We start from the raw sequence: 15,638 nt of genomic DNA, 5'->3' as shown, positions 1-15,638 counted from the left end.
GGTGCGTTTGGGTGACTTTAATTAGCCATCACGCTCTAGTAGCCGTAATCTATTCCATTGTTCAACGCTGCGCTGTGACGAAACAACACAAAGTGTCGTACGGCAGGTCATGGCTAGGGGGGGTCGTTTTCATTTTCGTTCAGTATTCTCCTAAAATAACATTTTCAAAAACAAAATGTAAACCATGCATGTAATACGGTAGAAAAAAATGCATTTACGGAATGTTCTAACCAAATAAGGGTCTTTCGTTAACTTTATCCATGGATGAAGATTTGCGATTGGGCAAATTGGGGCTCGCTTTTAGGAAACAAGCCCAACTCAGCCCAACTCACATACATGTTAACTTGTATTAAAGTCAACGAACACACGTGAGTGGCTGCTGCAAGTAGGCAAATGAGCATTTCCACTGATCTCAATAAGAGAGCTGGCCATCGCCACAGCGCATGCGTGAGTGGCGTACTTAAGTATGCTTCTTGCTTCAGTAAAAGCAGACAGGAGGAGAATCGGAAAGAAATGTTAAACTCCAAAAAAAAAACATGGCATTTGATAAAATCGATTGATGTCCAAAATGGACTCTGATACTCATACTACTTAAAATGGAGCTGGAGTGTTCCTTTAAGGACAAGATGCAAGGCTTGTTAAGACAACGGCTGATATTAAATAGATATTTAATCTATTGACTAATCCATCTAATCATAAAGTCCAACGCGCAGCCAACATCATAAATGGAACGAAGCCGTAAGCAGAATTCTGTATCTCGTAGACAGAAACAGCCATTGCTGAATCCTTTAAATACAGCCGTTCCGACAGAAAGGGAAACGGAATCAATAATGGACCATATACTAAAAAAAATAATTTTTCTAATAATGGTCATCGTTTAGCCATCAGCGAAAGGCGCGGGGTTTGAGCGCAACGTCCCCATCTGCTCAATAAAAGTCATAAATGCATATTTCATTATGTTATTGAGCTTCATCGCAGGGAAGTCTGCGGTATTTCTATTATTCAGCACTGAGGTGTAGGTCTGCCGTGTATAAATAAATGAAAAATAAGACTTAATAATAAGCATTAATATGTGTCAAACCGTTGCCACACATTTGCACCTGGGAAACATTAATACATAATACATAACGCGACTTGGATGGGTTTAAGGCAGCCGCTTCTGCTAATTTTGTTGCGATCAGGCAAGACTTTTCTTCCAACACTATTTGTTAATTTCAGTTTATAAGTACTATGGACTGGATCTGAGATAAATCTATCACAAGCGACTTAATATCAGTCCTCCAACGGGAAATGTGGTTTAAAAAATAACCAGATTGGGCCAAATTCCTTTTCAGTGCCATACAATTTATGACTTTCTTAATCTAATTTTTTTAAACACAGTCTTTGGGCCGATTTCTATTCGGTGACTTCTAAAAGAGTCCAATCCAGCCAAATGTTTATACTCGTGCTGCTGTATTTAATGTTCTAAACGTTACTTGTAAAACCTAGAACCGTGCCGCCTCTTTATAATTAGTCCAATATTTAATGTGCCTCGACTGTTCTCGCTTTGGTCTATTTTTTGGGGGGGGGTTTCCTTCCAAAATCATTCTGTATAATTACAAAGCTAACACCAAACGTTCACAAAACTAATCCGAAAAAAACTATTAATACTTTAAGACTTACCTATGTGTTTTGTATGGCTGAGATCTGATGGAGCAGCTTACATTCGGGGACACTATATAGAAATTTTAGATTTTTTTTAAAATGTGATATTTGCGTCTTGAATTTCACAATCATCGCTTTTCATTTGGGACCAAAAATTTAAAAGCAAATTAGTGTTATTTTTACCTTTTTTCCTCCCAAAATACCGGTGCTTGTGAATTAAACGCACCTCTGCTGCATGTTGAGCACGCTATTGTATGTACCAAAAAAAAAGTTCAGTGTGGAATGTTCAACAAATGTAATGGAAACCCTGGATTTTGGTACTGTACTTTTAGACAAAAACAGTATTGTTTCTGAAAAAAGTGTAATTTCAGGCTGCTGTATATAAAAGTGGGGGAAATGTAATAGGGGGTCCCATATTAAAGTCTGGTGCATAAGGAAGGGAATCTCTAATATTTCTGTATAAAGCTGAATATACAACAAACACATAAAAAGCTATTCGCCTAGATATGAATACAACCAGACACCACTTCTTCATTCTGTGTCAGAGGGCCGAGCAACTACTCTGGCACGCAAAGTGTTAAAATGAACCCACAATTTGTCATAAAATCCAGGGCTGGTCAATTTATATGTCATTAAATAAAATAAATTATGTAAATAAATTCACATCCTATTCATTCTAATATTTCCCAATCTGAAGATCTGTTAAAAAAAAATTTGATTTTGTGATTTTTTTTTAATGATATTTAACTTTTTATTCTATGATTTTTTTGCAATTAGTATCGCTGGGGCCTGCTTTATAAGAGTATCAAAAACCATTTTCCTTCTGACCTAGAGCAGTTTTCTGGTTCACTAATACTGCCAACCCGACTCAAATTAGCCTCGAACTGATTTTAATGGAGGGTTTCTTTTGGCTCCTTACCATAAACCGAATATATATGACATGGGCACATGAAGAAATTGTGTCCTGACAGCAATACACCCCAAAAAATAAACATATATCTGATAATCGCATTAGGAATTTTCCGTCCAAGAACAGAAAAGTATATTCTGTCCCGTGGGCTGAATATTCCAATAATATTTAAAAAAAAAAAAAAATTAAAAAAAAAAAAATTAAAAAAAAAAAGAATAAAAAAGCGATTGCGAAGACAAGATTTTGGAAGCCTAATACAGCTGAATTTTGTGTTTAATTGTGCTCAGTGGCTTTCCAAAATAATTTGCTTTGTGTATAAAGGACAAAAGATTTCTATGTAAGGCTCAACAGAGGTTAATCATGCATAACAAGCAGATGGACTGAGACTGAAGGAGAGGAGGAGAGAACTTTATACAGTTAGAATAAATCAGTACCTGCATCTTGTTTACTCACTTGAGCACACACACATATATATATATACACACACTAAACATTGTATTCCTCTATAATAATTAACCTTTCCAACGTTTCCATTCGGCGAGTCAGCTGTTCGCTTGACTCACGCTTCCTCGGCCTTTCTCTGCGTAGGATTTTTTTTGTTTTCCTACTGGGGGGGGCAGTTTCAAAATGCCTGCTTTGTGCAAAAGGACGAACCAAAGGCAGTCCATTGATGATGGAAGAAAAATAATGTTTTTTTTATGTCCCTGCACTTTAAAAATTATTATAGCTTTTAGAAAACATAATAATAATAAAAAAAAAGCCACCCACCTCAATATATATAAATGTCCACTGGTCTTACAATTCCGAAGTGGCAACAGTTATAAGAAACAGGGGAACTTCAGTATCTCTCTTGGCTTGGCCCACAAAACTCTCTCTCTCTCTCTTTTATATATATATAAAAGAGAGAGAGAGTTATATAACTAATACAGTAATTAAATAATGCGTCAATATTATAATGATAAAACACTACAAACATAATCATTAATATCACCAAGCTTTAAAATGATTGTACGATTCCCACCGAACTCTGTCATAGGGAAGAGTTCCTACATGGCAATAGTTTGGGTTCTATGAAGCTTATTTTACAAGCGACCCAAGTAACCCATTCACTGCAAGGCCTATAAACATATTTCTTTAAATCAGTTATTATATAACACTGTGCAGAGTATTGCCTGAATAGGTTTACTGATCATTAAAAGATGCTCCTGAAAAATGCAGAGGCTACCAAAGTAAAGTTAGCATATTTTTCATAAGATCCCATTGTCAAAGCCAAGGCTTATCGAGAGAGAAAATAAGGAATTCACTTTGCTGTTAGGATGGTGATATCATAGACAGACGACCTATAATTGCGTCCAGGTTTAAATTGAATACAGCGTGTTTACATCAATGCTAACACAATCACCGACTGCATTGCTCTCCTTGTGATTGCCGTTTAGGAATCACAATGAAAACAATGATCGGCTTCTGGGGATAATAGATGTCTCGGACATTTTCATGAGGCTACATCAGAGAGTTCAGGCTTTATATGGAATTTAATCATGTCAGCGTATAACGTTGGTGCTATTACACTATACATGAGGCAATTACTGGCCTTCCATGTCATAGGTCTGATGAAGAGAGAAAGACGTACTCACAAACATAAGATACATTTTGGCATTCGTTGTCTTCTCGTGTGTGTAACATACTTAATACGAGGAAGGGTTGTTTTGAGGACAAAAAGGGTTAATCAGTAAAAAAAAGACATGTCTATCTGAACAAAGTAAGCTATAAACCTTTTAACCATTTTAAAAGAAAGTAATGCATATAGCTGTACTGGTCCCTGGTAAGATAATCTAAATATCTGTTCTATAGACTTTTGTGGACCACAGTTTAAAGAGTATTTGTCGAGTCACATACGTTTTTAAAGGCCTCAGAGGTCCCTTCATCTGAAAAAGTGATCCCTCAGGTCTTGAAAGTGCATGTGACTCTTCATCTTACTCTGTAAATGTTGGTCTGATAAAAGGTTTCACAAACTTCTTTAAGAATGGAACACTGTAAGGTAAAAAAAAAAACATTTTTTTTTTGTTATAACACCGTAAAAAGGATATTGCACTTCCGGAATAAGGTGAAATATCAGACATATCTTGCATGTCCCCGCACTCCGATTTGATAAAGGACAAAGAGAGGCCTTCCGTCGAGCTAGGAGGGTGTGCTGGTGAGCAAGGGTGGTGATTCATATGGTGCGATGACATCTTGGTCCTCAGACTTGTAGTCTCCCTAGTGAGGTCTAGGGATTCTGGGGAGGCCCTGTCTTTCCCTTGAAAGGCCGATGATGGGGCACCCAAAGGGTTCTGAAATGGATAGGCCATCAGCGGAAGAGGAAAAGGGTGACGGAAAGAAGAGGAGAAGCTGGCAGCCGCTGAGAGGGGAGACTGATGCAGTGCAGCGTGGTGGCTACCAGGTGGTGGCCCAGAGGGAGGCTGGTCATTAGAATTTTTGCGCACAACTAAGGGCAATGCTTCAGTCTGGTCTGTAGAGTTAGGCATCGGAACATTGCCAAAAGTGTCCAGGGGATTTGGAATGATGACATCACCAAAGCACTGCGCATGATGGTTGGTGGTGTGGAAGTTGTGACTCTCGCCATTGATTGCAAATCTCGCCTGAGGAATTTGGATGGGTGGGAAGACCTGAGGAAGTTGGCGAACAGGTTTAGCCGCAAAAACCTTAACCACAGTGTCTACTACCTGTGACATGGCAGTATTCAGTTCCTGCTTCAGCGTTTCTGCCAAATGCTTGCCTTCAGGATTGAAATTGTTTTGTAAATGTTCTTTGCCTTTCATTCCTTCGCGCTTCGCGTGATTATCTGAAGCTAGCTCATGTTCCCTGATAAAAGCTCGGGCACGGTTAAGGAACTGCCCAGGGTCTAAGTCAAATATTTCATTATCTGACCTGCCCAGAGAGTCCTGGGCCCTAGCGTCGATCATCTCAGAGTGCATGCTGTCTTCAGACAGGTTGCCATCTTCATTATTTTCAGAGTCAGTGCTATCGTAGATCTGGTAAAACTTCTCCTGCAGCTGGCGCAGCTGTTTCTGCATGTCCTCCAGCTGCTGCTTCAGCTGTCTGCGCTCCTCTCTCTTCTGTTCTTTCCTAGCTGAAACCAGCTGCTGGAAACTCTGTTGCTGCTGCTGAGGCAGTTTTTGCTTGCGCTTGTTTTCTCTATAGCTTTCTCGGGGGCTAATAGAGCGAGGCGCTCCCTCTCTTTCATTCTCATTGCCCCTCAATGCCACATTTGGGGAATGGCTCATACCTCGAATGATATTCTCAACCCGGGCACGCTTTGCTCTCAGGTGCTCGTCGCACAAGCGATCCATATCAAACTGGCTCATCGTAGGCCTGCCAAAAGGAGAAAGACACTCTTGGGGGCTGTCTCTTGAAGAGTTGCTGCACATATCCTCATGATGTATTTCTGAGCCTGTGCTGGAGAGCCCACTGGCTTGGAAACTGGGCTCTGTGCCACCATTTTTGTTCATGTTATTTTTCAACAGCTGGGAAATTATGGTTGCTCCTGGAAAAGGCATCATGGCATCTTCATAGGAGTTCGCCCTCTTCAGCAGCTTGCGGAGAACATTTGACTTTTCCCCATCTGCATGCTGCACCACTGAATACTCAACATCCTGCTCAGAACCTTGGGGATTCATGGCACTGAAAAAGGTTGCTCTCGCTTTAGCAAAAAATGCAGATGCTGTCCCTACAGTCCTTTTCACTCCAATGTCAACTCTTCTTCTCTTGGTTTGCCTGCTTAAGAGGGCTGTGCTGTCATGGTCAGGCATCACTGGACTGTTATTGTGTCATCTTCAAAAGCTTGCAGGCTGGGCACAGCTCGAGAATCCTGGGACCCTGGCCAACAGAACAAAAGGACTGATGAATCATTTTCTTTAAATTTCTCCAAATTTCCTGACCTCAATCCTGAATAAAATGCAAAATGCATAGACTCTGGGATTTATGACACATTACAATTATTGCAATTTATTATGCACTATGCTTGAAATGAAACATTTTTAAATATTTCTGCTTCACCGGTTTAAAATGGATTAAGCTTTGCGCAAGCACACACACATACACACATACACATACATACATAAAAACACACAAAAATTAAATATGAAATAAAAATTGCTTAAGTACAAGTAATATTATTATTTTATATTTATCGCCAAAAGAAACAATAGATAGTAGGGACAATGCAACAGAAAGCCGATAGATTGCATGTGGTTAGAACTAAAAACAGAAATAATCCTTTGCTAAAAAGGTTTAGTATTTTAAAAGAAGTCACAAATTTTTGGGGGGACTCTCAAAACATTTTTCAGCAAATTATAAAAATAGGAACTTCTACATGTTTCAAATGTAAAAAAAAAACATGAAAAATATCGGTGTAAACTGTTATTACTAGGATCAGGGATATGCGACCTGGGACTCTATTTGTCATCGAAGACAATTCCCATCAACCCCAGGTAGATGATGCCCAAAAGGTGTGCTTGTATGAACACTGGTCTTCAGCTTTACAACTGGGGCCCTAACACAGATCAAGCACTTATATTGCAAGGCGGCATGGGCAAATTTTGCCCCTTAAGCCGTTGATCTGCCTTTCTGCCCCTTTCTATAATATACATACTGATGGAGGATGCTGGGGACTGTAGTTCACAGAGTTGGAAGTATAGAGGTTGCCTAAATCAGGTCCATAGCCTGGGGGGGATCAATTCGCTTTGATATGTCTGGTGCTATAAGCGGTCTCTAACCCAATAAAATATCTACATGGATGACGGTAAGCTTAACCATTTAACGCCCAGATAAAGAGGTGAAATAAATCTATGGCCATACGCCTTTTAGTTTAGTAACTCCTAACTAAGTCAGAGCAATATGAAGCAGTGAAAGTGGTTCCCGCCTGTTATAAATTAGTACTGTGTTAATGTGTAGTTCCTGTTGTTAATATAAAACCCCTTTTCTGTCTCCTTGCCTTGTCCATGACTTTCTGGGAAGGGCTGCCCCTGGCCAGTAAGGATACCTTTTATAAAAGTGATACGGGTGCCAAGTGACTCCACTATTATCCATCAACACATTTTGTTCCCTGTGGCGTAGATAGACAGCGCGGGATAATGTGAACGGAATAACAGGGGTACGGCGGAAGAGAAAGGAAGACGCTTTCATCTGATTCCCAAATGTTATTATTTTTCCTTTTGGAATACCATTTAAAAAAAGGTAACAAAAAGTACTTGTGGCTAATAAACTTCTGAGGTCGGACAGGCACAAAAAACCTTACGGCTCCTCTTTTTTTTATTTCCCCTCGGTCATAAAAATTTAGTAAAAATTAGGACTATTTTTCAAATAGTGTTTATCTAGTACTAACCTATGCATTTGCTTAACAGAGCACATCTTGGAAATCACAGGGTACATTGCCAAAGGCAGCAGGAAGACTTTTTGGAACGAGTCCCATGTCTTTCGGTTCACCTGTAAAAACATCTACGCGCTCCCTAGGACTGCATCTGTGGCTAGCTTTAAAAGATGACTATTCATGCAAACAGGCGTAATTTCAGCGTGACAAAATTGTCAACCTCAAGACAATATTTAGCAGGCTGGGAACAAATAGAAGGGGCAGGCATATATCTTTAAAGACAAGAGGGAATTACATACAGTGTGGCAGCTGAAAGCCGTCTCAAGGCTACGGTGTCAGACCTTTCTGTTAAAAGGAACACAGCGTTTGTTTGTGTTTCTGACAACTTGAAATTAAGAGCTTAAAATGAGCCTTTTAAAACAAAGACCACCTCCTGAAACAGAGGGTCCATCGTGCCACTAAAGAGGAAGATGGACATAACTTTCAATTATATTATATAAAAAAAAAATATATATATATAAATATAATATTATATATATATACATATATATATATATATCATGTTTTCCTATGTCTCTTTAGAGGCCTGGAAATCGAACGGTTTACCTTTTAACCATTAAATATATAGGATTTATATCGGTAGGTTTTAGATGAACAAAATTGTTTCTCTTCGTCTGTGAATATTATATTGGAGTACTTTGGCTATAACACATTAAGTGTCAGATAAGAGGGTCATGTATGGATTCGTAATGCACTCCTGTGGCTGTGAAAGAGTTAACGGTATAGAGTTTTAGAAGCAGTGCACTTATACACACATGTATGTATGTGTGTGTGTAAGTATGTGTGTATGTATGTACATGTATATATAACTCCTATTTCCTTAAACCTAATAATTTAACTGTTCATATTGATAATAAGCATTTTGAACAAATAACTAAATTAATGTAAATAAAAAAAATCAGTAAAAGATATATTACTGCAAACCTGAACATGCATTCTTTCTTGTAGGCTTTTAATATGTTAATGAAAAAAATTAAATAAAAAAAAAATAAAAAATGAACATTTCCTGGGCTTATATCGCTGTAAATATGGATCAAATCAGAGCTTTTTTTGGTTCTGATCTGCATCTGCTGGTCTAGGACCTATATATAACACATGTGATTGCATGTTGACTTGTGTTGATTTTGTAAAATATAAATCAAATATGTTATTTATAATTTAGGCAAATAGCCAAATCGCTGATCCATCTGTTCATTAATTGCGGGGGAACACAATGATAAAGTTTAATTATAGCATTTAAGCTTTTTTTTTTTTAATACATATGAATTTGAGATTTATGATTTTATATGTTCATGGAACCTTGGGAAAGGTTTAAATAATTAAAACGGAAAAAAAATAATTTAAAGAAATTAACTAGTTTTAGGCATTTATGTTTTACTTTAAAAAGAATACCTGAATAAATCAAACAAAAATACTAAAAAAAATATTTACACAATATCGTATGGATTATTCATAAAGTAAAAGAAAATACATTCCAATAACTCAATGTATACACAAAATCTCTCTCTTTTAGCGAACGCAATTTTGTCTAAATACTGAAAATGCTGTCAGTGTAAGAAAAATAACTTGTTGCCAACGTTTCTATAACTTCAAAAGATCTCAAAAGTATTTACCTGGTGTGCACTTTGTTTTGTTATTGAAAAATGCAAGACTTAGCTTTTTTTAAATGGTAAAAAAAAGGTAAATTGTAATTTTGAAAATACAAACGTCCAAGTGAAATAGCTAATTTTTAAAATGATTTTGCCGCCATTTTACAGAGTTACGCATTCGACTGTTCAAAATATCTTATTCTGTAATTCTAATTGTTAAAATTAACCATGTATTATGTTGTTGATGTAAGAGATCAACAATTCATTTTGAATCCTTTTGACAAAAGCGGGATGTTCTGCGCTATATAATATTTTTCACGTAATCTACTTGTCTTAATGCTCGCTCATTACAATTTACAGATGTTTAATTTTTTTCCCCAAAAAAATTTTAAAAAAAATTCTGCTTTTAATATTTTTTTCTTATTTTTTTCCCTCCTAAATAAATGTTTAAGACTCTGCTACAAAAAAAATAGTTCCTGACCAGCTGACCAGAACTCGACTCAAGCTAGGGCTGATCAAATAAATTATCATTATAAATGGGTGAGACCGATAGATCTTACAGTGTTTGGGCAGGATTGGTATTTACCTTCAAAAATGTGTGTTGTATACAAACCCCTAATTGCCCTTTCCCTGGGAAATGCAATGTATCCTTCCCTGATGTTTAACTATTTCAGTGCCTGAGGAAAAGTTGCTTCCATGTATTTGCTGAACACCGCTGACTTCAGTTATACTAGTTTTCTGTAGCGTTATACAAAGTGTCATACTGAAAGTATACCTCAGACTAAGTCACGCTAAAGTATTTCCTTAATTTCTGGGTTAAAAAAAAAAAAGTTAATGCTTAAAATAAACCGAACAGAAAAAAAATACTCCATTGAAATGGAAAGACCTGAGCGCACACTGGGTGGCAGAGTTTATAAATGTAAATTTTACCTAATTTGACTACCTTCTCTAACGAGAACCCGACCTTGGCTACCTTCGCAGTCAGCAAAGACTATAGCGTGATGGAAAATGGGGTGGTCAGGATCACTTTTTTTTTTTCATTGCATGAAATCGAAAAGGCAAAATCCTTTAAGCGATTCCTTGAATGTGCTACACCTCGCACCTGCCGCACAGGCGCTGCTAAAGTGCACTTTAACTCCTTGTGAATAGATAGCCCTATATATAAAACATGGTGACCGCGCCGAGGACAGTCGTACAGCGTTAAGTGCCGGTGGTGCCAGATGGGATAATTGACGTCGCCACAATAAAAGACACCATGGTTTTCCTGCTTGGCGATTACATGACATCCTTATATCTGAAGTTCCTCCATGTATCATTAATAAAAAGCAGAAGTGTTAAATGTACGAAAGGGCATTCAAATCAAAGGTGGAACTGACATAGATAAGCTTTTGTTGTTTAAAAAAGATCACACAACTTACGTGGCTTCGAACAGGTTCAAGGTGAACTCCAGACTTAACTAAAACCAAACGCTAAACTGTACATCTCAAGTATTCTCATGCTAAAAGAGCTTAGCAGCATCCACTCACCCTAGACGGCTAGTACTTATTTATTTCATAGCGGAAACACCTTTAGTCGCTATAACTGGGAGAACACCAACACCTGCTCTGGTAATAGGACCTTTAATTATGCCCCAAAAAATATGTTACGGCCCAAATATGTATCAGTTCCACCAATGGCGCGACATATTTCTACAGAAAACATGTTATAACAACCGCCATATTTATTAGTCTCATCTAACAGGCTCACGATAGATACATAGACAGATAGACAGACCCTACTCGACTAACAGAACGACGATAGATAAATAGACAGATGGACAGAGAGACCGATATGATGAAAAGTCACTAAAGCTTAGTCAAGACGGTTACAAAGTTACACTTGATTCGGGGGGGGGGGGGTTTACACATCCACAACATCATCAGGAGTTTGAAAGGTAAGGGTCGTTAGAATTTGAAAAAGTCACCAAAAAAAGGCAAACGTTTCTGCGCGTTTCGATACAAAAAACATACACGGCGAGTGAAACCGCGCCAAACGGCCAATGATCTCTTCTAAAAGTTTACAACCCAATTAGTCGATTTTACAAACAAGGAATGAAGAACTAAGACTAACAAGCGTTCTGTGTCCCGAGCTAAAGACCTTCGTTTGTTAGCGATAGGCAGGTAAATGTGACAGCGTGTAACACAAAACACATGGTTTCACTTAAAAGTCTACTAGTAAGTGAAACAATACCCCCCCCCTTACTTTGCGTAAGATGCCGATTAATAAGGCAACCTGTACTTAGCATGCAAATAAGCTTTATACAAAGTATCTCACCGGGATGTCATCGGAAAGTCTCTGTTATTCTCTCTCTCTCTCTCCTTATCTAAGTACTGACCATAAATTCATAAAGCTCTCAACAATAGCCGGCTGGTAAGATTGTGCCGAACGAAAAACTTGCACCTGTCTTTCTTGACACAACGCACCTGTCTGATGTTGCCCATGCGCATTATGTTATGGTCTTACAATAGATTTACAGACAGAAAGGAGGGGGTGAATAAAAAAAAAAAAAACAACTTAAAAAAAAAAGGAGAAGAAGAAAAGAAAATGAGTAAATGAGTCATCGGCTGTCTCGGAAAGGGAATTCATTCTTAAAGGACTTAATAAACAAAAGGGAACGAAAATTAAACGGTGGAAAAAAAAAAAAAAAAAGAAAGGAGAAAATGACATGTGAACGCAGTGCTGGACTGATTTGCATGCATGGATACCGGCTGCAGTCCTGTGCCAAACTTCAACAAGAAAACGAACGTATGCTTTCAGATTCAGCACTACGAGAGCGCGGCTGTAAGCTGCAGCATGTGCTTTTTCGGTGACTTGAAAACGTTACCACTAGAAGCAGTTCTTTTCACGCTGAAACGCACTTGATCCGAGAAGAGCTGCTTCTCAGCTTCAAATGTACGCCGTTCAGACACAACTAACGCATCCGAACGAGGCTTCGCGGTTTAGATCAATTCTTAGAAAGGGCAACTTCAAAACTCACCCATCCTTAACCTTTCCGAGGACACGACTATGTATCACGCTTTGCAAACAGGCGCTCAACATTCAAAGGATACAGGGCGCTGCTTTTATCATTCTAACGCTACAAATTAGTTACACCGAATCCAGAACTACACGGACGGTGCGAATACATTTAAGTTAATAAAAAATACAATAAATAAAAAAAAAACAAAAAAAAACTTGAGAGCTTTAAATTAATTAAACAAAAATAATCACTTAAGTAACTCCTGGACACATTTCTGCCTTAACCCCCACGTAATAATAATAAATAATAGATAAAACAAAAAAAAAAAAGGAACAAGGCATTTCAGAAGCAAATTGTATGGATAACATAGAAGGTATTTTTAACAAGCAGAAAAAAAAAAGCAAAAAAAAGCTAAGGTTGGAGTTTAAAATGTTAAAGAAAACAAAGACGAAATATATAGATTTTTAACATTTATCCAAGTCTAAACAAGCGCTGCTTAAAAAGAAGTTAGCCTCCAATGCACTTAACATGGTCAGCACAAATATCTTTAAAGTTTCATATTTTGATAAATATCCGTGAAAACGATTAAACCAGCTTAGGCTGTAAAAAAAAGGGTGCGGATATTTGAAATAAAATACTAGAGGGGATACTTACCCGGTAAGCGATGGAACCGATCCGGTTTGCCCGTGGAACAGAGAAAGCACACAGCCTTGAATATCTGCTGATGAATAGTACAATTTGACAAGGGAGGGAGAGTGTGTGTGTGTGCACGTCTGAATGACTAAGGGACAGGGGGTGAGTATGTGTGTGTGTGTGCGCGTGAGTCTGACAGAGAGCAAACAGAAGGCAGAGTGGAGAGATAGAGACGCGGAGAGACAGAGAGGGATCTTTTGTGCTGCTCTCCTTTGCCTGGCAGTAATTGTATTATTTCTGCAGGCAGAGCTCAGCTGAGGCTCCACACTACAACAAGATTTACTTTAAGACACAGCTGGAGGAAACAGGAAGACTGCACGTCACACTCCGGCTGACGTAACGGAGGCAGCTCACACCAATCAGGAGACGACTTCAGATGCAAGGGGGGATAGTTAACAGTCAACTTGGAGAAGAAAAAAAAAAAAAACAGGGGAAAACAGAAGGGGACAGAAAAGGAGGAGTCTTACACAAGCCCGTTTATTGAGGCGACTGAATAATTTTTTTTTTAATCACCCATTTAGGATTTTGCTGCTCCAAGTGGCTAGGAAAAGTGTTGGCGACTTTCGCAGTGTTGAGCATCTTGCGCAGAATGGGGGGGGGCTTACTCTACTTTCAACAACAACCCCCAAAAAAGTTAATTTTGATACCTTCTGCATCACGAGGACAGCAGTACAATTTAAGGCACTTGGTCTGAGCGGCTTCCTCGGAAATCTCTCTTTCGCATACATGGAAAAATTGTCTATGCGGACCCGCAGCGTCTATGCTCAATTGTAAACGCGTCGCATGTGGTTGAGAACTGGTTAAACATGCCGCCAAATTATAACGAAGACACTTTGGAGATTAAAAGCGAAATTTTTGATCCAGTACAATATTTTAGATTTTTTTTTACTTTAAAAAATGAATATCTCAATAGGTTGAATTAAACTTAATATATGTGTATTTTTTTTCCTGCTGGTATTTTCTGCGTTTCATAAAAAAAAAATTGCGAACTGCCTATCGATCTCTTAAATGAAACTTACTTGCGTAGCTGCCCCCCCACACCCAACAACTCTGGCATTTAAAGGGTCAAACTTGACCTACATAACAAATCAGCTTGAAATTGCAGGAAAGGATCAGTTTCCTGCAGTGGGATTTTCCAATCTGCACAATACCATTTAAATTTGGACGTATACCCTCTAAAGAAAACCTAAAGAAAATATTTAAAGAAATGTTTCTAGAAAAATAAGCCAAAATTTTATATATTATAATGGGAAGCGTGACAAGTGACAGCAGGTATTTCTTTTTAATTATCGCAGGGCGGTGGTACTTGTTCTTTATCAGCATTCCGTGTTCTTCTGAAATTAAGTCTAAATAAGTACGTTTATCGACTTAACTAAAATCAGGCACAGTACGGCGACTGATAATATGCTTCCACCGCACAGCCCGGTTTCACTCGGTATCATTGACACGGCTTCACGAGAAGCAGATGATGATTGTTGCAAATCAAACAATCCCTCTGCCGCGCACGATGGGCTGAAATGATATAGGCATTAACGGGAGCTGAACGTAAAATACCGCCGGTGAATTTGTTGTATCCAGATTACTACACAAGTGTCCTCTCCAGTGACACGCTATCGCCTATGTGATATCAGCACCAGTCAGTCTGATTTCCCTGATGGGTTCAGAGTGGCAAGATTAGGCAATAACAGTTAGTCTGTGCACCAAATCAGGCATGTCGACACGTGGAGCCTGCAAAGTCACATAAACTTATTCCTTAAACCTAAACGTAATCCTATTCAGAGAACAAATGTAGTCATTTTAAGAAGAAAATATTCAGAACGCATATATATATATATATATATATATATATATATATATATATATATATATATATATATATACATATATATTTTATATATATCTATACATATATATATTATATATATACATATATATTATATATATTATATATATATTATATATATATGTATATATATATATATATAATATATATTATAATATATATATAATATATATATATATTAATATATATATATATATATATATATATATATATATATTAGTGATTAGTGAGAGGGAGTGCGAGAGACAGTCCAAAATCCAGTGTCATGTTCTATACTGCATCTTAGTCTTATTTTTATAAAGTATTAAAGAATTAAAGACAGACGGTCTATTGATACAATTATCAATACAATTGTATCCATATAATTCATATTTTGCTTTGTTAACAAATATGCCCGGACAAAATTACGTGGAAGAAAACTGTAAAAGTCTACAAGAGTCCGTGGCAAACATTTTGTGGATTGCGTTTAGGTTTTTCTATGGGAGATATTCAAATACCCATCGTAAACATTATAAACTACCAGCTAAACGGTC

At 37.7% G+C, this 15,638-nt stretch overlaps 1 protein-coding gene across 1 annotated transcript in view; it reads right to left on the bottom strand.

Annotated features, from left to right (window-relative positions):
- The window catches only part of PROX1 (prospero homeobox 1), a 41,872-nt gene extending 28,463 nt beyond the window's left edge, over positions 1 to 13,409 (bottom strand). The window contains exons 1-2 of the mRNA XM_053460815.1: positions 13,224 to 13,409; positions 4,647 to 6,430 (exon numbers count right to left, since the gene is read on the bottom strand). Of these exons, the coding sequence (XP_053316790.1) occupies positions 4,647 to 6,363 (1,717 nt within the window). The 5' untranslated portion in view covers positions 6,364 to 6,430; positions 13,224 to 13,409. The remainder of the gene's footprint in view (positions 1 to 4,646; positions 6,431 to 13,223) is intronic.
- Between the last annotated feature and the right edge of the window lie 2,229 nt (positions 13,410 to 15,638).

The sequence above is a fragment of the Spea bombifrons genome, chromosome 3, assembly GCF_027358695.1.
Source record: "Spea bombifrons isolate aSpeBom1 chromosome 3, aSpeBom1.2.pri, whole genome shotgun sequence".
NCBI classification, from domain to species: Eukaryota; Metazoa; Chordata; class Amphibia; order Anura; family Pelobatidae; genus Spea; species Spea bombifrons.
The sequence above is the reverse complement of the archived record's forward strand: the minus strand, read 5'-3'. Positions and strand labels throughout refer to the sequence as shown.